The sequence below is a fragment of the Porites lutea genome, chromosome 2, assembly GCF_958299795.1.
Source record: "Porites lutea chromosome 2, jaPorLute2.1, whole genome shotgun sequence".
NCBI lineage: Eukaryota > Metazoa > Cnidaria > Anthozoa > Scleractinia > Poritidae > Porites > Porites lutea.
The window spans coordinates 23992873-24016226 of NC_133202.1; the positions used below are offsets into that span (position 1 = coordinate 23992873).

Here is a 23354-nt window from a genome sequence, read left to right on the forward strand (position 1 = left end):
AGGAACTTCCTTCCTCACCTATAAAATGTAACGCGAACTCACCGCCAAAAACTTCCTATCTGTCGAAGGGAGACAGGAGACTGGGTACGATCCTGCCCTGTGTATGCGTTTGTGTGTCAGGCCTTCCCCCCCCCACCCCACCTCGCTAATCAGGCCCCGCTCGTCTCCCCTGAGGCCTTATCGAAAGACGGACCCGGAAAACTTTTGAATTTGTTCCAATAGTTTTGCAAATAATACGATACAATTAATTGAGCTAACAAAACAAAATGGGTTGGTTGATTAGCTACGAACCACGCTCTTATTCTTTAGATTTGAATTTGGGAATTTGATTTCTGGCCCGAAAAGTTACCGGGGCTTGCTCCTGGCCGCTATGGAAGGCTAACTACCTCATGCGCCGGTCAGGGTAATGCAATCTAAAAACTCGGCGAAAGAACAAAAACCAATACGGTCATTTTGTCGGAATCTTTACCATAACCTGCAGAAAAAAAAACATGAAAAAAAGACAGTCATTTAGGAAAATAAGAGTTTTGCACTCGCGGCGGAATATTCCGTTGATTTGGGGCAGTTTCCGGGTACAGCAACCTTTGGGTACAACACAGTTTCCGGGCAGGAACCATCCAGCATTTCATAAACATTTATTTGTCAGCTTTATAATCATAATCACTATAGGGCTAAATAAACGGCTAAAAGGATGAACCTTTCTTCTAGCCCGAATCAACAGCAGTTTCAAACGAACGTCAGGTCATAACAGGAGAGTTTAAACGAGAATATTGTATCCGGTAAACAATCATTAGTCACGCAATACTTAGCTTTCCAGACTTGTTTAATAGTCCACGACTGTTTTTTTGTAATGGTTCAAATCGGTTCAAGGACCCTTAAAACACTTCTGCGACATCACGAAAACGTCCCAGACGTATGTAAACACACGACTGCGACAGTCAAGGATGAGACTAAACAGTTCAGTACAAACAAATTTGTCTTTAACAAGGAAAAAACAAGTCACCCTGAAGGGTGCGTTTAAACCACAAAAAACTTCCCGGTATGTGCGTCAGACCCACGTGCGAAAAAAAAAAAAGCATGTCGAAGATTTTTAATAACAGCTATTAATCAAAACAAAAACTATAAGCTTAAGTAGACGGCAGGAAATAATCAAGTCACGGCAGGAAGGGCGCTGTTGATGATTGCAATAATAACAATGAATCTTGAGCACCGTTTTTCGCAAGTCTAGGTTTTCATAGAGTCGAGGCCTTGTTATTGTTGGACTAAATCAGTGCAATTGTTAGTGTAAGCAAAAGAAGGAAATTAGGGAGCTGAGGAAAAACGGGCAAAACAGCGCCTTGTTGCAGGGCTTTTGATCTATTTGATCTTTTGAATGGTACTTTTTTCAACCGTGACCTTGGACTCAGTTTGTTTTCATAACGGACTTATTACTAAAAGCCAGGGACAGCTATAAAACAAAAACGAGCATCGCTCATGGAAATTCCGGTCAAACTGCGTGATCCAGAAAAAATAATGGCTTTAAATCGAGAAGCACTGTCTGAATGGAATGGAGTTTGACACGAATTAAGTATCAATAACTGTTTGATTTCCCCAAGCTATGGTCCAAAAATTAACTAAAAACGGTACACTGAGTATTAGAAAGACGCGAGTTTTGAACGCATTTTCATCTACTTGATACTACCCAGGCCATTTGCTACTTCCTAACATTCATTATAATAGCGCTTGCTGATAAGAAAGCAAATGTATTGTGTGGAAACGCTTTGGGGTCCTTTGGGAGAAAGGTTAGGGTGGTTTGCAGCTGGAGGAAACGGTGCGTATCACCGTCGGGAATAATATTCTGGCTAAACCCTTTCTTCCTTTTTTGTTGACTCCCAGGAGCATTCTTCTTCCCACCCTCTGCTAAAAATTACAGAGGCTGTCTCGCTTGCAGTCCTTTAATTTGTTTCCTTGGATTAAGTAATGACACTGCATGATTCAACTATGAATGATTTGAACCCTTGTTCATCCGTACTTTAGATCTGCATCGTAGACGAAGTTGTCGTATGCCGTGTCCTTCAATAGTTTAACAGCCTCCGAAGAGATAATCGAAGCGACGAAGTTCACTGTCTCCACTGTCGTTGGACGGACGGATATCTCCGCGATCAGTAGCAGGCAGGACATGCAAGGACAGCATACTAACCCTTACTGCGAAATTGTCGGAAATCAAGGCAAAAAGAATATTGAAAAAAAATGTGTATTTTATATTTACGCCGTGATCCACTTCTCGTCGCCGCAAGTTCAATGCTAAGTGCCTACTGAGGGAACAGACGGGGATCTAATAGGGGGGTTCCCCTTTTGCCCGTGGTTGAGCCCCTTTTTAACCCGGGCCCCATTTTTCACTGGATTCATGGGGAACAGAGGGAAATGTAACAAGTTCCCCGGTTGCCCGTACAACCTCCTTTCCCACCCGATCCCCCTTTTTCTCACCTGTTTCTGAAATGAACCGTATCGTACATCTGACCCTGAGGCATCAACATCCAAGCGGCAGGTGTGAGTCTCAACAGAAAATCCTTGGCGCCAAAGGTTTAACTAAGTAATAACTGATACAGTGACAGTAACATTGACCCTTCTCTTTTTCGCAGAAGGCTGAACTACAAACCACGAGAGCTGTAAATAGTTATAAACATTGCAAGGCTGGGAATGAAAATAAGTGCATGTGGGTACTCATTTTCGGGTAAATTGCTCCACACTAACGTATTTAAAAATTAACTGGTCACAGAATGTCGAAAAACAGGTTTTCAAGTTTTTTCAAACAAGCAAAACTTTTATAATACTAAATATCACTGCTACAACTGAACGTTCCAGTAACATCTTAGAGTCTCCAGTTCCGAATAACCTGTTTTGCGGTTGGATTCGGTCATCAAAGTTCTCTTATTGAACGCAAATGATCCGTGTCGGGAACTTGTCTTTGCATGAATGCATAGCTTTTTGCGTTACAGTTTAACGAAAGTGGAAACACTTTGCTACCTCAGAAACGACTATTGCGTATTTGGTCGCATAGTAGAACATCGTTGGCGCGTAAAGTGAAAACGGAAGCCGAAGTATTTTTTGCGTTTCATTACGTAACAAGCCACTAAAATCCAGTAACCACAAAACGCCTTAAGATGTGTATCTTCGATTCAAATGTTGAACATAAGCGAGTTCTTATGCACTGATACACGTAGAGAGAAAGTAAAGGGTAGTTTTAAATGGAATTTAGAGTCAAGTTATAGCGTAAACAACGCTGGGCATATAATTGCGGCTCCAATATTGTATTTTTGTAAATAATCTAAAGCTTTTTGCCAGATCACGGGAATATAAGAAGTCAGAAAAATGTAGTCTTTATTCTGAACGGTTTATGAAACAAGGATTTAAAATCCTTTACTTAGATGGAAGCCTTAACAGACTGAAAAAAACAACTTTTGAAATATTAAGTTTGCCAAAGAAAGATATTGAACTTATTTATGGAGCATAAAAAAAAATAGATAGAAAATAGGGACCAGTGCCGTTATAAGGGCGGACATTTGACTTAAAATTATCGAGATATCAGTTTTAAACCTTTTTGAACGGCCTTGTACAAAACTTGTTTACTGTGAAAAGGTAGATCTTGAGATTTCCAGCTGGGCGAGGGACAAATGGCTATATGGATGTAATCATCTGTGATAACTGAAACGTGCAGTTGAGACAAGATTGATAAATTTGCCGTTATTGCATCTGCATTTTTCGTAGTAGTGATGTTGATTGAGTGTTCTGAGAGCACACGAAATTGACCATTTTTCGCGCATTTTATTTTCGAACCCGGCAGTCGCTGCCATGTGATCAAAAATCAACCAATTACGAGCTTCCGGCCTGTTCACAAACAACTCGCCTGCAAACAGCATGGTTGTGAATGGCAAGTACAGTCTGCGTTGAAGTTCCTTGGCTTTGAAACCTTGGCAAAACTCGCCTTCTTTCACAGAATGTCAAGAAGTTTACTAAAGATGTGAAAAAATACGGTATGCAGGGGATCCAATATTTTCGAGGATGTAACTGATTTACGAAGTTACTTCCCGACTGGTTCTTGACACCGCGAAGATTTGGTTTTTATAAAGTGGTACGTGTAGGGTTCGTTGTTTTTCTGGGATAATTTGGCCAAGTACGATGACAAGATACCTTTTAAAAGTTGACTCCCGCTACGGAGTATACTTCAACAAAGAACTGAAGGAAAAATGCAATCTCTGAGGCGACGTTTAAGCCAGAGATGGCAAAGAACGGAGAACGAAGTTCGTGTCGCCGATTCCTCTATAACAACAGGTTATGATGAAGAAAGTTCGCTAGCTAATCAAGCTACTGCACTTTTGATACCACAAGCAGAAAGTCGAAGAGTGGAAGAGTATGGTTCGGAAGAACTACATTTTATTGTAGATTATGTTGGCTCAGCACAAATATCAGAAGCAAAGTCGATAACAAGAATGATGGAGACTTTGAAGCGGATTAAAAAGCTGCAAGTTCGGAGCATACGAGTCAATTTCACAATTCGCGATGGCATTCTTCTAGTTTCTAGCTTCGAGTCGAACTCGTTAATCCTTACAGCGCCGCTTTATGCTATTGCCTTGTGTGCACAGGAACAACTTCGAGGCTTCGATAGTTGTTTTGGGCTAAATATCACCCGAAAGAAGACCCACATGTGTCATGTATTCGAAGCTGGGTCTAAACTCGAGGTAAGGAAACGTCGTCAATATTCAAGTTGTTTACATCACAGGCTAAGAGTGCTCTGTTTTGATTTCCCTCTGGGGCAGGTATTCGTTTGCGATGTTTTGATATTTTGATTCGTTTTTAAGCCTTTGTTACGAGAGAAACCGCTTTAAAGGTGTTAACAGCTGTGCCATGTACTTCGTTTCAAGAAGCTGAATTCTCAAAACATTTTAGTGTGTTTGAAGCAGTCGCGCGTGTTCTTTGGCTAAAAACCAAACGAATTTTTACTCTGTTAAGTACATCGCCGAAATCTCCAGTGATTCTGGTTTTGATATTAGATTATAATATGGCCTGAAGGCTTGAAATGAATTGAGCGGGACGAAAACAAGCGTTGTTTTTGTCATAGATCGACCTTTGTCACGCCACCAATTTCACGTTGTTTTGCACATTTCCTATCTTCTCGTAAACACTTGGCCCAGCAGTACAAAGGACTTGCGCAGTGGTTTTTCCATTGTTAGCTTAATAAAGACGAAATATGTCTCCTCATTCTCAAAAGATAGATTACTCGTCGATCGTAAAATTTTATTAAATGGTAATATTTATTTTGCATAAATACATTCAGTGATTAAAATCTGTATCCCGGAAACTTCTTCACGATGTTCTATGGTCCAGTCTGTCATTTTTAAGTGATAGACGTGGAAGTTCTCTCACGCAAAAATTCGGTCATTCTTAGCTTGGTTACAAACTGCAGGTTAAGGTTTCAACTTTCAGGTGTAGACCAACTTTATTGTGTAAAACTGAATTCTGATAAAATTAACAATCGCGTTTCGAGTTCAACACAATAAATATATTCCTTTAATTAAGATATCAAAACATCACCAAAATACATAAGCAAAGTGTCAAGAACTGTGGGTGGCCTGCACAGAAACTGGGTGATTAAAAGGAGGGGGGTGTTGGGATTTTCAGTTTCATGGTTTTGGCCATTTTTTCGGTTGTTTGTTTTTTGGTTTTGCACAAAGAAATTTGTTGTTTTGGTTTTGATAGCCACTGGGGTTTGCAGTTTTTCCATTTTTAGTATCTAGTTTTCAGGTGTTGACAAAAATACAAGCGGTTTTTGAATTTGGTGTCTGAAATTTTCGGTTTTTCCAATGTGGTTTCCAGTTTCTTTGTCCACTCCAAAAAAGTGAAGGTCAGGTCTCTTAAATTGGTGCAACTATGAAAGAGACCGCGTTAAAAACTTGCCTCACACTGTGGGAGCGGCATATTATCACACCAGTCAAAAGTCCAGGTACCTAAGGCCTAATGCTGTATGTCCCTTGAAAAAGTACCAATGATAGCAATTCTTCCTGCGGTCAACCTTTGTGTAAAATGTTTGCGAATTACAGTGGAACCTCTCTTTAGGGGACACCCTCTGTCCCGTAAAAGGAGTTTCGGCTGGGGTTTGTTAATAATTAACCATCAAACATCATTATTATAAGAGCCGAAAAAGGCCTCTGTTCTCCGGGCTACGGTATCTGCTGCAATCATTATTTGAAGCAGCTAGATAATTTATAACAAAAATCATAACTTATAACTTATCTCAGCGATGTTGTGTGTTGAATTCCCACAAACACAGTTTTCTCTAAATCGATTGAAGTGAGTTAATCCATGTTTTCAAAGCTGTCGCCATTGTGACTAGTGAACACTTAAACTTATCAACGATTTTTGCGGTCAGTCTCTTGTGACATACTTTTGATCGCTAAGGTGTTCCCTGAATGAAGATTAAATCCGGGTTTGGGGACCCAGAAAAAGCGGCCCTTTCCCCTGAATAGAGGTGTCCCTTCAATAGAGGTAACAGATACAAAAATTATGTGAACATTTTTTCACGGCCAAATCTAGCGTCCCCTGAATGGAGGTGTCTTTTGAATAGAGGAGTCCCAAAGGGGAGGTACCACTGTATTACATTAACTGGGTCTCAGCGTAGGGTGCCGCGGTAAGGTAAAGAACACAGGGATACCCAACGACTGAATGTTTCCAGATTTGTCAAAAGTGTCTCAAATAGTTTTCTCTAGGCTTTAGAAGACAGTCACTCTGTTTGGTTGATTTGGAGCTGCCCTAAAAACAGACTATTTATCTATTAATTTGTATGTTGTAGGAAAAGTTTAGTTTTTGGCGGCTTTTTTGTCTCATCCAAAATTGTTAGCTAGCCTGATGTGTTGGTTGGTTGAAACTTTGAGGGAATGGAGTAGCTGTACTTTTATTAGAAAATTCTAGGGGACATTTTGTCTTTACACTGAAATTTTGAGGAGATGTGTTTGAACAATATCGCAATATCTTGCTAATGACATGTGAAAAACACAACATTTGCAAATCATAGGTACAATAAGTTGGTAGAATACCTCTGAATATCTTAGACACATAGAACAGTTATCCAGAAATTTTTATCGGTTGTTGAGCCTGAGAAATTTTCAGGGAATGTTTTCTCCTTCGAACAGTAATGTTTTACAGCTTTGGTTTTGATCGAAAACCTATTGCAGTTTAAGGTGATTTGTTAAGCATTTTTCCAGTTTTTTGTGTTTTTTGTTTTTGTTTTTAAGACATTTTTGTTTTTTGTATTTTTGTATTTTTTGTATTTTTTCAGTTTTACATAGACCCCATGCTCACCTTAAAGGGACGTGTTGCATCTTTGAAATGATTTTCACTTGAAGGAAAACCTTTTTTTTGAAATCTTGATTGTACAGTGCTGTAGTTACAGTATTTGATCTATCATAATGGTTAATGTTTGTATCAACTAATTAATTTTATCACTTGTTTGCCCCTGAAATACCTAACCCTAAAGCACATGCAGTGATGGTGGGTATTTTGAATAAGGTCTATTTAAATGACTTCAGAGAAATTAGTTATTTAAAATTAGTTAGGATCGGAGATACTAGCTATGTAAGCTACACTAAAATCCGAGGATAAATAAAGTTTATGTATGTATGTATGTATGTATAGAGAATTTTGTGAGTTCATTGTCGTGTTAATATCATTGTTTCTCTTTTGTCTTATATTTCAGGCTGCTAGCATTGTACGAACTGTAGCTCTGGCATTTAAAGCTATTGGGAAATTGAGACGCGAGAAAATTGAAAGGGAATCTCGACGGGCAAAGAGAACTCATTCAATTAGTAGTTCAGAGCGAACCCGCACAAATTCAGAAGTTTCTACTACTTCAACTGTTGGTAGTTCATCAGTAGATAGGCGCCATCCACATGTGCAGTGGAAACATGGGGAAACATCTGGACGAAGGTCTCCACATGGAAAAAAGTTAAACAAAAGTACCACAAGTCCTTCAATTCTTCGACATCCAACAAGCTCTTTTTCGTCAGGGCGGCATGTTGAGTTTTCTGCACTATCTCCTGTTCCATCAGATGGCAGTGATAGTGATGGTAAAGAACCAAACCAGGGCAAGAAAGCTGTTATTGATGTACAGTGTGAAATTCAAGCAGATGTGCATGCATTACCACCATCTGTGCAACCAGAACATCCTGTTTGGGTGAAGAGAGTAGGGAACGGAACGAGTAGAAGGTCAAGCCTACCCATCATGGAACATAAAAGACCTGTCGTACCTTCTGATGGAACAAGAAAAGGACAATCTTATAGGTGTCATTCTGTGGAAGAAATACACTCCCAGCCAGCTGTAGCACCAAATACAAAAGACAAGCCCCTTGTGAATTCTCCTAAGAATATGGTGAAAACCTCACCAGAAAGTGTAGAGATGGTGAGCAAGGAACCAAATGAATTGTTAGAAAAAGGCAAATTTTCAAGGGAGCAGGATTATGGAAGGATTGGTAAGGATCATGTTACAGAGAATTTTTTGGCAACAACTCTTTTTCCTTCTGAAAGTTTTCATAAAGAAAGTATACCTTCCTCTGATTGTGTCTCATTGAGTCTTGGGAAATACAAAGGACTTGAGCCCCAAGACATGACTTTGCCATTATCTGAAAATGAAGAAGAGAAGAATCCAGAAACTCTTCACAGTTTGATAACGGCTGTAGAGAAAGGAAACACTGGACTTGTTGAACAGTATCTGCAGAATGGACTGTCAGTGAATTTGCATGATGCGGCAAGGAGAAGTTTGTTGTATTATGCTGTCTCACTTGGTGACGTTGAAATGACTCAATTTCTTTTGAAAAGGTGAGCTTTAAGTTAATCCAGACCTTTGAAAATGTGCTTATTTTTATTCGTGGTATATCAAGTGTCCTCCTTTATGACTGATCTTTACAAAAAGAATTCCTCTTTCCTCCTTGACATGGAAAACTCTTGGAATGTCATAATTAACTGAATGAATGTTGCATTGGTCTTTTTTAACAGTGCTGCTGTTGTAGGTAAAATCTGTTGTCAGGTTAAACCAGAATTTCTTTTGTCTCCAATGAATAATTACTGCTAAGAAACAAAGGGAATTCTTAATCAAACTAGGGTGAATGAAATTATTCATTCTACCTACAACATAGCAATATGATGTTTGACTTCTGGGTCGCGGAATTTTTTTGGTACTGTAGAAAACACTTCAGAGTTCTTCTTTTCCTAGTAGTAAAGATGAAGAGATGTGAGATGCAAATCATTTCCTACCCTCATGAAATTAATACAATTTAATGATAAACAAAGGAAATAGAATTAATTTCATCTTTGTCAATTTTTTGTTTTTAGGGGTGCAGATATCAACTGGGAAGGGCCTGATGACAAGTCACCACTGCATGTTGCAGCATCTGCTGGCAACAGAGCTATCACTCAATTACTTCTTTGGTATGGTGCAAATGTCAGAGCTAAAGACAGCAACTTGTAAGTGTAAACAGCAATGTGACTGGTACATGTAATTTGTTTCTGATATTAACTAGACGAGAATGCTCACAGAGTGTTAAGTCATGTTTGCTACAATTCTAGGGATTTGAAGTGAAAAAAACAGATCATATTTATTCGTATAATGAATGCTCTACATGTATGTCAAGCATTAGCCTGTAATCCACAAATTGAGTAAAGCCAGACAATATTTTTTTTTGTCCTTTCCATGCTACTTTGCACCTCCCAATTAATGATAAGTCCTCCACTGTTTTATATGTTTGACAGTTCAAAGGCTTGGAAAAAATAATGATTAGGTCAGATAAAAAGAAAAAAAAAAGAAAAGAAGAGAAGAAAAGAACAATTAAGAAAAAAAAAACAGTCAATTAACTCTGAAGGCAAGGTGAAAACTAGTGCCCATTCCACCAACTATCAGCTTCATTTGCTGGTAGCTGTACCAATCAGCAGGAAACCAATACAGCAAACCACATAAAAAATTGTTTAACATTCACCAACGCATGAGTCCTTTCACATGCCGATTCAATTTATCAATTGAAGAAGGAAGTACTTCTCACCAGGTTTAAAATACAAATAGAGGGGGAAAATACCTGATGGTGAAATTACATGTGCTTGTAAAATTTGTTTTTGGAGAAAAAAATCAAAGGCGAAGAGAGTATGAGCCCCCTTAAACAAATTTTCTTTATTGACTGGCTCTTGTCATATGGTATCAATCATGTGTTTACCTCATTTTCATGACAGTTCATTCAGGGTTATTCTGTACATTTTGAGACTTGGATTATACTATTATAGGAAAGTTGGAAATAGAGGCTTCATTGTTCTGCAGGCAGACTGTAATAAGTTGTTATGAGGCTGGAGATCTATGAAGTGAATAAGACTCTTAAAGTAAATTTTTAAAAAAAGTAATAAAAAAGTTAATATTAACCAAAAACACCAAAAAAAGTACAGTGTCGCCAATACACTGAGTAGAACTCTGATAATTGATGTTCCTGTTGATGAAACGGTCACCAACTTAAATCAAAGAGTATGTTTGCAAATGCTAATTTTAATAATTTTATTGATCCAATTTGTAGCTGTACGCCACTGCACATGTCTGCTGGGCATAGAAGCAAACTGGAAGTTTCATTCCTTTTAGTTGAACATGGTGCAAGGATATATGAAAACAATATTCATGGAGTACGACCAGTCGACTTAGATCCAGTAAGTTATTCACACTCTACAAAGGATATTCTGTTTTAACTTGAGAATGCATTTTTACCTACAACATGCTGTATATCCAAAGAGACATGGGTTTTATTCTCCTAAATAATTCACATTGTACTGTTAAAGTGTAATACAGAGGAATTCCGATTTCTCAAACTAGCTTGAGAAAACTGAATTGGTTGGAATTATCAAGAGGTTTGAAAATTGGGAGCAAAATTAGTGTTTGACTGGCAAAGGGGAATTATCAGGAATTTCTACAAACTGAAGACTTGAGCAAGAAACCAGGATTCTACTGTACCAGCAAGTGAGGTCTAGCAGTTGCACAGATCTACATGTACAACTACTTGAAAGATAGTGAGATAAATACTGAAATAAACCATGTGAAATATCATTCACACTGTAACAGCAGTTTCCAAAATTTATATTCTGTGTAGGAACTCAAAGAGATGCAGAGACTCCTCGTGCAGTCAGCATGTGAGGCTTTTGCCGCTACAGATATAACCAAATCACGTTCAAACTCAGGAGCCTCACTAATGAACCACACAGTGAGTGCCAGAACCAAGTCTAGTGCCCATTCTCCCAAGGTAGAGAAGGCGTCTAATTTGCGCCGAGAGTTGTTACAGCCCAGAAGGTCTTCAAGTTTGTGCTCCATGTCAGGAGGGCATGGAAGTCCAGAAGCAGTGAGAGGGAAGAGGCCAATTAAAAGATCAGAGAGCATCCATCTTTCAAAAGCTCAAAGCCCTCTGCTTGGTGAGTATTGCCTGTCTGTATTTTATCTCTAAGATCTGCAAGGCTGCGCTTTACAATGGTGAGTAACTATTGATTATTAGTTTAAAGTTTTGTGCAAAAGCTATGATTCCTTGTCACCCATGCCACCAGACCACAGTCCAAAGTGGTTTTTACACTATTAAACTACTGTTCTGGTTCTTGAATGTCAACAAAAATCTTAAACGTTTTCAGTAGAGAGAAAAATGATAATTATACTAGCCTGCAAGGAAGCTCTCCAGGGGGCTTTGGGGGAAGGGGACAGGTCCCTCCACTTTTTTCTACCCCTTCCCCCAAACTCCTCCCCTCCCTCGCTGAGAGCTTGCTTGCTGCCTACCTATTCACTCCTTGTCAACCACATATACCGGTAATATTATTTCATCCCATATATGATATCTCATTTCATCCCCCCTCCCTCTCTCCAAGTCAACGCTTTTTGTTTCCTTAATCGTGTTTCCATATACACATGTAAAGGGTAGTCTAAAAACTGCTGCTGGCGTTTCAATAGGGACCTTTAGATTGGACTACAAGAATGGATTGATCATGAGTAAGAATGCAAATTTGAGTTTTCAAACCAATTTCGTGTGCTCCAAATAAACGTTGTTTACTAACAACAATATTATCTCTTACCTCTCTATATCCTGGTTGCCAATGGGATGAAAGGAGTTTTGAGAACATAAATTATGTCCTTAAATTCCAAAGGTGTACCTGTACTCGTGGTCAAATCTAAATGTTGGTAATAACATTATACATTGTTTAGACCATTTACATGTACATGTAAAACACAGAAAGGCCAAATTTTTGGATGAATAAATAATTCAGTTTGTAAAACCGTGCATCACCTGAAAATAAAGAGTGAGTACATGTTAACACGCTTTTGTGTAAATACTGTCAACTCTCTCTTAATGGTCACCTCTGTGAGACAAACACCTTGCTAAAACAAATACCTAGAGTTTGGACCTGCCTTTCTTTATCTTTTTAGTTAACTCTCTATTAGACATACAAGTCATGAATCTGTTTATATAAGTGGGACACTCATTGTTAGTCTCAAAGGTGTCCGTCTTGGAGAGAGGTGGCTGTAACGCAACACATTCGACATTACTTACATTGTATTTATTGAGTTGACTATTAATTCCACGCAAATTTCATTGATGATAACGTATGAATGTTTAACCCTTTTTTCAGCTAATTCCAGACGAGGAACCCTTCTGCATATGCACGCTTTTCACAGAACAATTCAGGTACAAGACTCAGATCAGAGTGAGCCAAAGAGCCCATCAGGACAAACACAGTTAGCGCTTAACCCAAGTAATTCTTTGTCGGAAAAATCTGATGTCAATGCTTTCATAAATAACAAAGCAGATGCTGATATGAGCTACTCTTCTCAAGACAAGTCTGTTGTAGAGCAGGATTTAGCATTGTCCCAATGTAGGAAGGTTGAAGCACAAGTTACCAGTCGAGAAAATCAAATAGCAGGACCTGTGACAACCTCTTCTAAACAAGAGATACCCTCAGCAGCAGATACTCAAGAAAACTTTGTCGCACCGTTATCTCTTGTGTCATCAATACCTTCTTTGCAATCCAATCTCCTGACTCCATTTATTCATGCGAAGTCATCATCGGAAGAGGAAAAAGTAGTGTCCAATCTGATTCAGTTCGTTGATGATCTGGAGGCTAATGATAAAGAAGAGGGGACAGATGTAGTGCCAACAGAGACTGGGGATCACGCCACTCCCTCACCTGATATTCAAGTGACAGAGGGCACTAGGTTAGCAGTGGAAATGAAGTTGTCCAATGTAAGGCAGCCCAGCCTGGAGTCAGATCAATCTGCAGTGGTATGTACACTAATATGTGCCTCGCAGGTAGTCTAATAGCTATACTGAGTTTTGAAATTATGTGAAAGACGATAATCACAGTTGTTAGAGACCTAACTTTTACAGTTGCAAAATGAAAGCCGAAAAATTCAAAACTTTGACGACCGATATGCGTGCAGTGCTCTACCAATTGAGCTAGTAAACAAGCCAGCCGGGAGCAAGTCATAGACTTAGTTTGTATAAAGCTTTGAAAGGATGAAAATGAAATAATGAATATATGAAAATCGTATACATTTACAGAAAGTGCGGGGTGATAAATGAAAGACAATCATTGTAGTCATTGATGAAACTTTTGCACTTGCGAGGAGACAGGTTGAAAAAAAATCAGGCTTGTACAGGATTTGAACCCCTGACCTCTACGACACTGCTGCAGTGCTCTACCCATTGAGCTAACAAGCCAGCTGGGAGGAGTTGGTTCGTTTTAAACCCTTAAATACCGAGTTTTTTAGAGACAGGGAGAAGAGAAGGTATATGTGACCTTGACTGCGGTTAAATTGCAGCCCAAATAAAGGATTTCGGCGCTGTTTTGCAGATGGACTTAACCAGGCGCCAGTTATTCAAAAGCTGGATAACACTGTCCATCGGATAAATCTCTATCCAGTCGATAACGTGATTGGTTTCGCTAATACAGCTGAACTTATCTGCTGGATAATGATAGCGCTATCTAGAATTTGAACAACGAGGGTCAGACGTTCAACTCCGCCGTCTGTAGCACAGGTTACACTAACAGCTGAAAAAGGAGAAAACAAGCATGATGTTTGGTGTTTTTGTTACAATTTCCTTTCAGAGTTGTCAAAGGAGTCCATCAGAATGCGAGGAAAGTTCCATACTAAGCACGGGTTCCCACTACGCAAGAGAAGAGGACCCCGTGATTGAGGCCCTGGAGCCAGTTGTCCTTCTTTCTGGTAACCCTGAGTGTCATTCCAGCCTGCTGGCTTATCTGTGCCTTCCAAGAGCAGCCAGTCAGCTCACCAGTTTGGCTCACATGGATTCTGTTTCAGCTGTCATCAACAATCATATTGCGGTGCTCATTGGCAATCTGTTTAATGTGAGTATACTTAAATAATAGACCACACTTTCTATGGGTTTACCAGCATGATAACCCACCTGGGATGTTAGGACAACACGAGAAAAGCTTGTAAATCACGAGCCGAAAAACAAATGAAATGGCCGCGGTATGGCAAAGTTAAAAGGAATATTTATTAACCTTATTTTGTCAAGTATGAGGTTTGCCTTTATGACTTAAAGATAAATTTTAATTCTACTGTACGGACAATCGGACATAGGTTTTGGCGTACCCTGCCTAGCCTGTGTATGGACGCCCCTTCCCCACAATTTTGTTTCATGGGAGAGGGTGGCTGTTCACAGGCTATGTGTTCTTTTCAAAAAGAGATTATTAAAAAGCTTTTCAATCCTTGGTTAATTTTTTGTTAAATTGGTCTTATGCTTTTGCCATCAGTCACTACCACATAGATTTAATATTGTTACCATTATTGATGATCATTGTCATTTTTTCCTAATCAGCTTGAGGGAGCAGACAGTCGCAAGAGATCAGTAGCAGCCGGACTAATAGAAACAGTCTTGAAACTGGTGGATGGTCCAGAGCCCATACAGGTTAACTATTTTTGCTTGCCTCGTAGTAAAATTTATTGGTGGATTTGTTATTTGTTCATCTTGACCTCATTGATGGCCTATTTCCCTAAATAGTTTTTTCGCGTATTGTCAAAAAATAGAGACCCGGGAATTCTTCATTGTACTTTTTTTCACCAGAAAAGTTAGCACTGTTATCGTTATTGAAGGAGGGTGAGACCTCTCCCGATTGCAAAATGCTAAAACTCTAACATTTGATAACTTGCTGTCGCCACTGTGACACTCTCGCTAAACTCCTAGTGGAATGACGACGGCTACCATGTTTTCCCGCCAAAATGACGCTGCCTCACGCGCGAGCACTACTTACTATTGAGAAAATCTCTTACTCGTAGTCGTACTCGTGTTACAATCTAAACCTCTCTAATATTCTGTTTATGGCTATCTTTTCAGAGCACCTGTTTATCAATCCTACAAAGTATTTTAGACTTCAACAATGAGCAAGAGTTCTCCACAGCCTTAAAGACTATTCCACTAGAACCACTCCTGAGCTTATTACAAACAAGCGACGTGGATAGCGGCGCATTTGATCTGCGCCATTCGGACTCTCCACCGCCGGGCCAGCCAGGCAGTCATGATAGACCGAGAAGTCGCAAGAGAAGTACATGTAGTCAAAGTTCATATGATGAGCGCCTCCGAGAAATGTCCCTTGCGGTTGCTTCCAAAGTTTCTGTGCAGAGGAATAATTCTGGTGCTTCTGATGTACGGTCTGATGTGTGGCCTCCACACGTACATGGTGGGTATGTGATGCAGAAGAAGAACAGCATCTGTAGTATGGGAAGTTCTGCGGATGGGGAACACTCTTTTTACAGGTCAGTTATCAGTCTAGGTAGCATCGTTCTTTGCATTGGTTGTTCGTAAGGTTTTATTTCCGCGGTCACACAGAGGTCATAGCTACAGTATTCGAACCTGCCGTAAGCGACCACCCAAAATGCCAAGATTAAGTTGTCACTTTTTGGAACCGGCTTGACCAATGGTAGGGCATCAAATTAGCAACCGAAAGCCGCGTTCAAACCTTTCCTCCCGCTTTCCCGCGAGTGACGAGTCGCAGGGTTGTCACTAAGATTTCAAGTTACCGGGTAAATATAACAAGTAGGCGGGGAATCACACTGCTAGGTATTTCTCTTGGTTCTATTCATAGAAGCTGGGGGAGATCCCCGGCCCCCTGCTTTTAATGACATCCCCGGACGAGGGCGCAGAAAGGATATTACGTGGCTACCGGCGAGGAGATACGACGATTCTCATCCGAACGAGTGATTTTAAAACGAGAAGAGAAATTTCGTATCTTCAATCTACCGTGTAATGTTATACTTATTATATAAACATTAATGAAACACCAAACCTTTTTATGTTTTTGATTTTTTTTTTCGCTGTGAAAGGCGCGATTTATTATATGGCCATAGCAACAGTGATCTTTTCACATGTGAAGATATCATGTTTTCTTGCAAAAGCTCATCTGGTATTTCACTCGTGTTTATATAATAAATATGATTATTTCCTTTTCACAGCCTAGGATTTGGTCATAATTATCTACCATTGATGGACCTACATTCCAGGACAATGCCTAAGGTAGTAGCCACTAAAATGCTGACTGCAAGCAGTATTCATCCAAAAATGCAGCTGGAACTGGGAAAGACAAGGTAATAAGTAGTGTAAAATAATGATAGATCTTTTAAAAAATAATCTTGCTTAATTTTGTAAGGTCTCTCCTATTGGTCGTAGGAAACAATAACATGTCATTCTTCCAATTGTTTCAGTATTGTTTGGGGTCAGGGAAACGCACCATTGGTGGCTTCTCTTACGAGCGACTACTTCACGACCCTTAATTTTTGGTTCCCACAGTAGTGCTTTGCTCGTTCTTTACTTAACAGTTTTTAGGTTGCCCCTCATCAATAAACAGAACTGAAGATGGATTTCCACTGTGGCGTAATTTTTCCGTGCATGCGTACGCACGTAAATTATACGCGCGTAAATAGAATAAAGACAATGTACGGAAGGTCACGCGTTAACGTAAGAGTTGAACCCAGCTCAACTTTCACGTTTACGCGTGGCCTATCATACATTGCCTCTATTTCATTTACCCGTGTAAATGTTACGTGCGTTGGCACAGAAAAATTACGCGGCAGTGGAATCAACCCTGAGATTGAATCAAATGACTTTCTAAACAAATGGACCTCGATTTTGCCGTTGAAATTTTCGGATGGTTAAGGTGGTTCCGTGTGAACGAAACACAAACACACGAATTTTCAACCAGGTAGATTTCCAGTAGTGCTAAAACTTTTAACAATTAACTTTCTTAGGCCTCTTTCTTTATTGCTGGAGACTTTGTCTGATGGAAACCCAGAAATTGTGATGTACTGTACTGCTACCCTAGCGAACATTGCAATGACTGTGGACAATCACATGCAGGTATGTCTGATTATCATACGTTGTCCTTTATACTGTAACAAAAACACCTCAGAACTCTATTACAAGGACCTTAAGCAACAAGGACGGTGGCGAAAACGGCCCTGAAAATGTAAATTCACGTTTTTTCAAAATTCGTCACTCCTATTCTGTGTCGTTCAATTTGTTAATGTTGGTGAATTTTTCTGGAGTTGAATTCTTAGAGACTGTCTCTAAGTGTAAAAAGAAGAAGACGAAAATCGTTTTCTTGTGTTCACACCCTCCACAAAACGTGAAATTAGGCACTTTCATGTCGTGGTCGTGCCAAGACGGAAAAGAAATGTGCAAAAAAGCGTGATGTTGTTGTTTTGCCAATATAAACCTGTTACTTTTTTTCCGTTCACGTTTTCGCCCTCGTCGTCGACGTCGTTGCCTTAACTCCCTTCTGGAAAATTCAACAGCTGTGTAATATTTTAGGTAAAACTGTAGTGGTAGGCTTGACCACGCTTCAACATCAGAAATTTACAAAAACTAAGCAAAGTACTTCAGAGCCATGGCTGTCATAATATTGCTATTCAGAGATTGGCCTAAACAATGTGCTTTTGATTCACTAAACATCTTGAACGTCTGCTTCAAAAGTTTTTACATGTTTTATAATTGAATTTGCACACCTCTTGTCTAGTACTAAAAAAATTTTGTCTTCAGCGAAAAAAAGAAAAGAAAGATAAGAAAGATAAGAATATATTTTCATTAACGAGCTATTTTAAACATTGTGCCACTTTTTCTACTTCTTGGTAAATGAAACTGCTCTTAAAAAGAACAATTCGTGCGACGTTTGACTTCGGTGGGCAGCTGGGCAGATCGAATAAGAACTCACGAGACTGGCTCGATACTATAACTAAGTTCGTGAAACTCACTATTGTGAGATGACACTTGGAAAATGTAATCAAGTGAAGTGTTTTCTTCAATTAGCCTGGTGACGTTGTGATTCTCATTGCCCTTTCCTCCATAGATTGAATTGGTTGGGGGTGTGGATGGCCTCAAACAGATGTTAAGCTATGGAGATGCAAGGTACAGTATAGTTGTCGTTTTTGTTTTGCTTTGTCAGGGTTTTTTGACAGATCTGGGGTATCACAACTTTCATGAGTAGTACACTCTAAATCAGAAAGATCTGTTTTAGCCCTAAAAACAGGGCCGTTTGGGTGAGTAAAATACAGTCCTATTTTTGGGTCTAATTTGGCTCCCTTAAGGTGGCTCCCTAGAGTAAATTGGCCGTGCGCAACCTGAGCACTAGTATGGCGCGAGCTTTAAAATCCGCGCGACGTCCACGCAAAAATTAAAACAAACCTGGCCTCTCAATTTCGAAACATTCCCCCCAAAAAACTTTATTAACTTTCTATTGAAGCTCATTGTGCAAAAAGTTTGTGTACTGTAGGTCAAACATTTATGAGAGGAGACAATGTTACACCGGTTACAAGTCACTATCGATCTCCAAAAGAGTAAATTGTATGTAAAAACAAGCAGAAATTTCTCAAAGACATCAATTCTTTCGCTTCAAAAGTAGACAAACGTTAAATAGACGAAGTAAATGGACAATGTTTTTGCACAACGAGAAATAATTTTTACTCACAGACTGACCCTTGACGAAAGCAATAGTTGTCCGTCGAGACCTACGGTCTTGTACATGTAGCTGAGGACATGATGTACGACTTATAGATCGGCGCCATCTTTTACAGCAGACTTTTAAAGAAAAACTTCGCCGTCGAAATTATCCCTAAAGAAGAACAAGGTTGAAAAAGTATCCGGAAGTGGGCTAACATTTGAAGATCTGCAAACAGTGTACAGCAGATTAGGAAATGAAGGGCTTATTGCGATCCTTGCACAACCACAGTCTTCATCGCCGACGATCGCCATCCTCAGTGACCACCACGCTTCGAATTTTAGCTGCAATAGTCAAGTACTTCGACGAAAACATCCTGTGTTAGGTATAAAATTGAATCCGCTATCTCTCCTTTTTCAACTGGCGAGATATCACCGTAGTGATACTAATAAACGGCTTCAAAACAATGGCTTTCGTACTCTTCAAAGAAACCACATGTTTTCAGTAGCTTTGTGCATTATGCGCATGCGGGCGTGATGGCTCGCGCGCGTATTTTGCTCATACGACCGCGAACCACGCGTGTTTTTCGGATTTTTGTGACGTCAACGTAGTTAATTAACCGTGAATTTCTCGCGTTTCCTTCGGTAAATTTTTTTAAAAATCGCCTCATTTCTGGATAGTTGCAGTACCTTTGTACTGACCTATTTTGTTAAAATCTGTAAGAGCTAAATTCCTCCATTAAGAAAAATTACAAATTTCAAAATATTGACAAAACCGTCTTAACGAGCCCATGTTTTTTCTACTTTAAAATGTTAAGCAATATCGTTAATATAAAGTGGCAAAGTTTAAAGACATTTCATTGTGGGAAATAAGAAATATTAAGAAAAAATGGTTAAAAATGACAAAAATACTGCCTGTTTAAGGATGCGATGTTGCCATGGCAACGGCCTTAATCCAGAAAATGAAACTTGATAAAGGAGCCTTCTTGTATGGGTAACCTTAGCGGTGAATCTCGTGAACAAAATCGCAAGGACAAAGTGGCTAGATTTCGTTCTGTAACGTATGCTAGATAGCTAGGGTTATTAGTAAATACTCTGGGGAGCCACCTTAAATCAGGGCCAATACAGTCCAATTAGCTAGGGCTGATTTGGTCCCAGGGCTGAAATGGGCCCAACCGTGGGCTGGAATAGCCTTTTGATAGAGCTTTTTTGGCCTAAATAATTATTGTGCTCAAATGGCTCCAGGAAGGGCTGAACCAGACTTTGGTCTGCAGGACTGAATTGACACTTTGGGGCTGAAACAGTCTTTTTAATTTACAGTGTACTCGTTATTTTTCTGTATTATTTTCTTCTTTCCCAATCGCCGGATCAGGTCGTTAAGACGCCCTATGTTTGAGTAGCTTGTGAACAGGTTCTCTTACGTACGGGGTTTAGGACGGAGAGAAAGCCAGAAAGCGCATGCGGACGGCAGGGTTGGGAGGGAAGGGGGAGAGGTTCCCGTCACCCTTTTCCCGCTCCCATGGGAGCCTGTTCACTAATGTTTGAGTAGGTTACAGCTGACTGTGTACTATTTTTTTGTTGCTGCAAGGTAAATGTCATTATTAAATATCAGACATCTATCAAGTCTTGAGTGTGTGGCGCAGACTGATTTGTAAGATGGTGTTGTTCGCTAATGCTTTCCTTGTTTTCAGGGTGCGATACCATGCCGCCCGTGGCCTTATTTATTTGGGTTGTATGGACGTTGGTGGCGTTTATCTCTTTAAACGTGTCCCAGGTAAGGTTGCTGAATTTGCATTTTACTCCTTTGTCTAGCCATTGTCAACCATTCCTTAAATTTTCGATTAGAGATTGAGTTAAAAATTTTACTGTTTTGGAGGCTTTTATATAAAGGACGTACGGGTGCTTTGGTTTAGGGAACTGTCAATAGCGCGTACGTATGTGGAGTTAAGATGACCAGTTTTTACCCCCTCGTCTCATTTTAAAAATGGTACACCTAAAAAGTTTAACGACACCAAAATCAACCTCGTCCCCAGGGCTTTTCCCTTAAGAAATGGCTTGGGCGGGAAAAGGCCCTGGCATCGGCTGGTCACGTGTACAGCCTAAATATTCCTGAGAAGCTAATTTATATGCAACCCGCTGGCTTTGCGCTGACAGAAGTCGAACGGAGCAACAATGGAAAATAATAACATTGCGAACCATGTTAATATTTTCGTGTGTGTGCGCAGTTCAAAAGCTTAAGATCCACTTATTTGCTTATTATTCAAATGCTACAAAGCTCTACGGTGTCAGGTACAAAATATGTCAAATACTTCAGAGTTGAGACAAGCTGTTATTGCGAGTGGTACTTCAGAAATTCATCGTGACTGTGGAATTACTGTACAATCAAGCGGAGAGTGATTTTGTCCATGTCAAACAAAAATGCGGGCCTTTGCCACCAGGATCTGCAGTGAATTTAACAAATTGAACCGTAATAGAAACAAAATTGTTCATCAAAATGCTTTATGGAGACTATGGAGTCTGGTCTTCTCTACAACCCGACCATGAAACAAACAAATCTCCACACCGGATGCAAGTCAGCCCTCCAGCCAGGAACGATGACAGGTCGCCGATCTGAAACATTTGAAGACCTCTTATATATCTTTTCTCTTCCGAGGATAAGTACAAAGGATTTTCCTTATATCAAAGAGAAGATTGACCGATCGACTGGAATCAACTGCAGCTCTGTGAATTTTAAATGGACCCAAGTTTTTCTTTGTTGCCATTTGTTTGATCGCAGAGGTCAATCCATTTTTTAAAAATACAGGTCATACAAGATAAGTCTAAACCAACGCGTGTCGCTATGATATGGCTGAGAGTTAAGGTAAATAGAACTAGACTGTGTACGGCGGTCCACTTCGCGAGAAATGAAATAAAATATCAGAAGAGTCGCGAAAACGAACTTTTCCAGTACAAACTTTATGCCTGTACGATAGCTTGTTTGTCATTTATATGTACTTATATCGCTCTATAAACGTTGTTATAAGTGTTACTCGCTGTCCCCTTCATAGAAATCGGAGGAAAGCAAAAAAATACCATAGCCAGTATCTGTGACGAAAAGGAAATCTTGTAAAACTTTTCGTTAATCGTCAAGAGATATAAAAGGTCGCCCAAGATCGCGCGCTGTGAGGTTACGCATAATTTTAGCTTTTCACATAGCGCTAATTTATTACACCCAGGATTTTAGGGTGTACGAGGGGGACACGTGACCAGCCGATGCCAGGGCCTTTTCCCGCCCAACCCATTTCTTAAGGGAAAAGCCCTGGGGACGAGGTTGCACCAAAATCTCTGTGCAGATAAGTTGACAATAATGCTAAGAGGGAAAACTCAGATTTTTAGTTTACAAACGAAGATTTATTTATCTATGGAAAAATAAGTTGGAGATTCTGTTTAGCTCCGAGCATGTCAGTTCTTGTCATACGATGGCTGAGATATCCTTGCATTTCAATAACGGCTAAATTATACCGGCACTTTCATCGTTTTTTTAGGAGATGAAAAGCTTGATGTTTTATTTGGAGATTCAATTGGAGAGGAGCATCTGTTTGTGAAGTAAGTATTCTTGCCCGGCCACTGATTTTGTTTAATAATAATAACATTTTTTATTTTTTGCCTGAATGTGAAATTGTTTCCTCCTGAAAAAATTAGAGAAAGTCCAAGAAATGTTCTTTTATGTCTCAGGAGTCCTTGATCCTGAAAGATTTTTTAATAAATTAAGCGCCCTTAAAAAACAGTCTTTTTTCGAGCAGCAAACTTCGAAAGCCTGATTGTGTGACGTCAAAAAACAGAAGGAGCAATGCGGAAAATAATGCTTTGCTTTTCTTTTGTCCCTAAATGATCTGTTAAACTCTGTAGATTCCAAGCCCTAGAAAAAAGGAAGAAATTTTCCTCGAAAATCCATTCTTCTTACAAAAAGTTTTCATGCCGTGTTAATTTGCTGATTTACAGAGGCGCAAGCATCGAGAAAATAGTCGAGATCATCACAAACAATCCGACTTTACTGTGGGGAGGCTTGAGCCTGCCACCCTGGTCTGGGCGCAGCAAGAAACTTTCGTGGTACAAGACCACTAGTCCAAATGACAAGCGCATGGCCACTGAAGATCAGATAGTCGACTTCCTGCTGACAACTTACAGAAGTTTTGTACATGCAACTATTTTGATGAGATTGCTGCTTCACAGGTAGGAGATTCTTGCACTAGGGGCAAATTGTAACGTGTTAGAACGCGATGGACGCGCGAGGAAGAGGGGTCTCTCACGCGCCTGTTATGTTCTCGCACGCATATTCCCCATCATGATTTCCCATCCCATTCAAACACCTTCCACGCGTGCTGATGTTGCATT

General features: G+C 39.8%; 1 protein-coding gene across 1 annotated transcript in view; it reads left to right on the forward strand.

The window, feature by feature from the left end:
- The first annotated feature begins 3865 nt into the window (after window positions 1-3865).
- The window catches only part of LOC140925879 (uncharacterized), a 43204-nt gene continuing 23715 nt past the window's right edge, over window positions 3866-23354 (forward strand). Inside the window, exons 1-16 of the mRNA XM_073375721.1 lie at window positions 3866-4718; window positions 7730-8847; window positions 9361-9492; window positions 10581-10707; window positions 11145-11477; window positions 12178-12211; window positions 12661-13310; window positions 14137-14397; window positions 14874-14963; window positions 15390-15808; window positions 16505-16636; window positions 17297-17405; window positions 18394-18452; window positions 20672-20754; window positions 22505-22565; window positions 22962-23192. Coding sequence (XP_073231822.1) covers window positions 4227-4718; window positions 7730-8847; window positions 9361-9492; window positions 10581-10707; window positions 11145-11477; window positions 12178-12211; window positions 12661-13310; window positions 14137-14397; window positions 14874-14963; window positions 15390-15808; window positions 16505-16636; window positions 17297-17405; window positions 18394-18452; window positions 20672-20754; window positions 22505-22565; window positions 22962-23192 — 4331 coding nt within the window. The 5' untranslated portion in view covers window positions 3866-4226. The remainder of the gene's footprint in view (window positions 4719-7729; window positions 8848-9360; window positions 9493-10580; window positions 10708-11144; window positions 11478-12177; window positions 12212-12660; window positions 13311-14136; window positions 14398-14873; window positions 14964-15389; window positions 15809-16504; window positions 16637-17296; window positions 17406-18393; window positions 18453-20671; window positions 20755-22504; window positions 22566-22961; window positions 23193-23354) is intronic.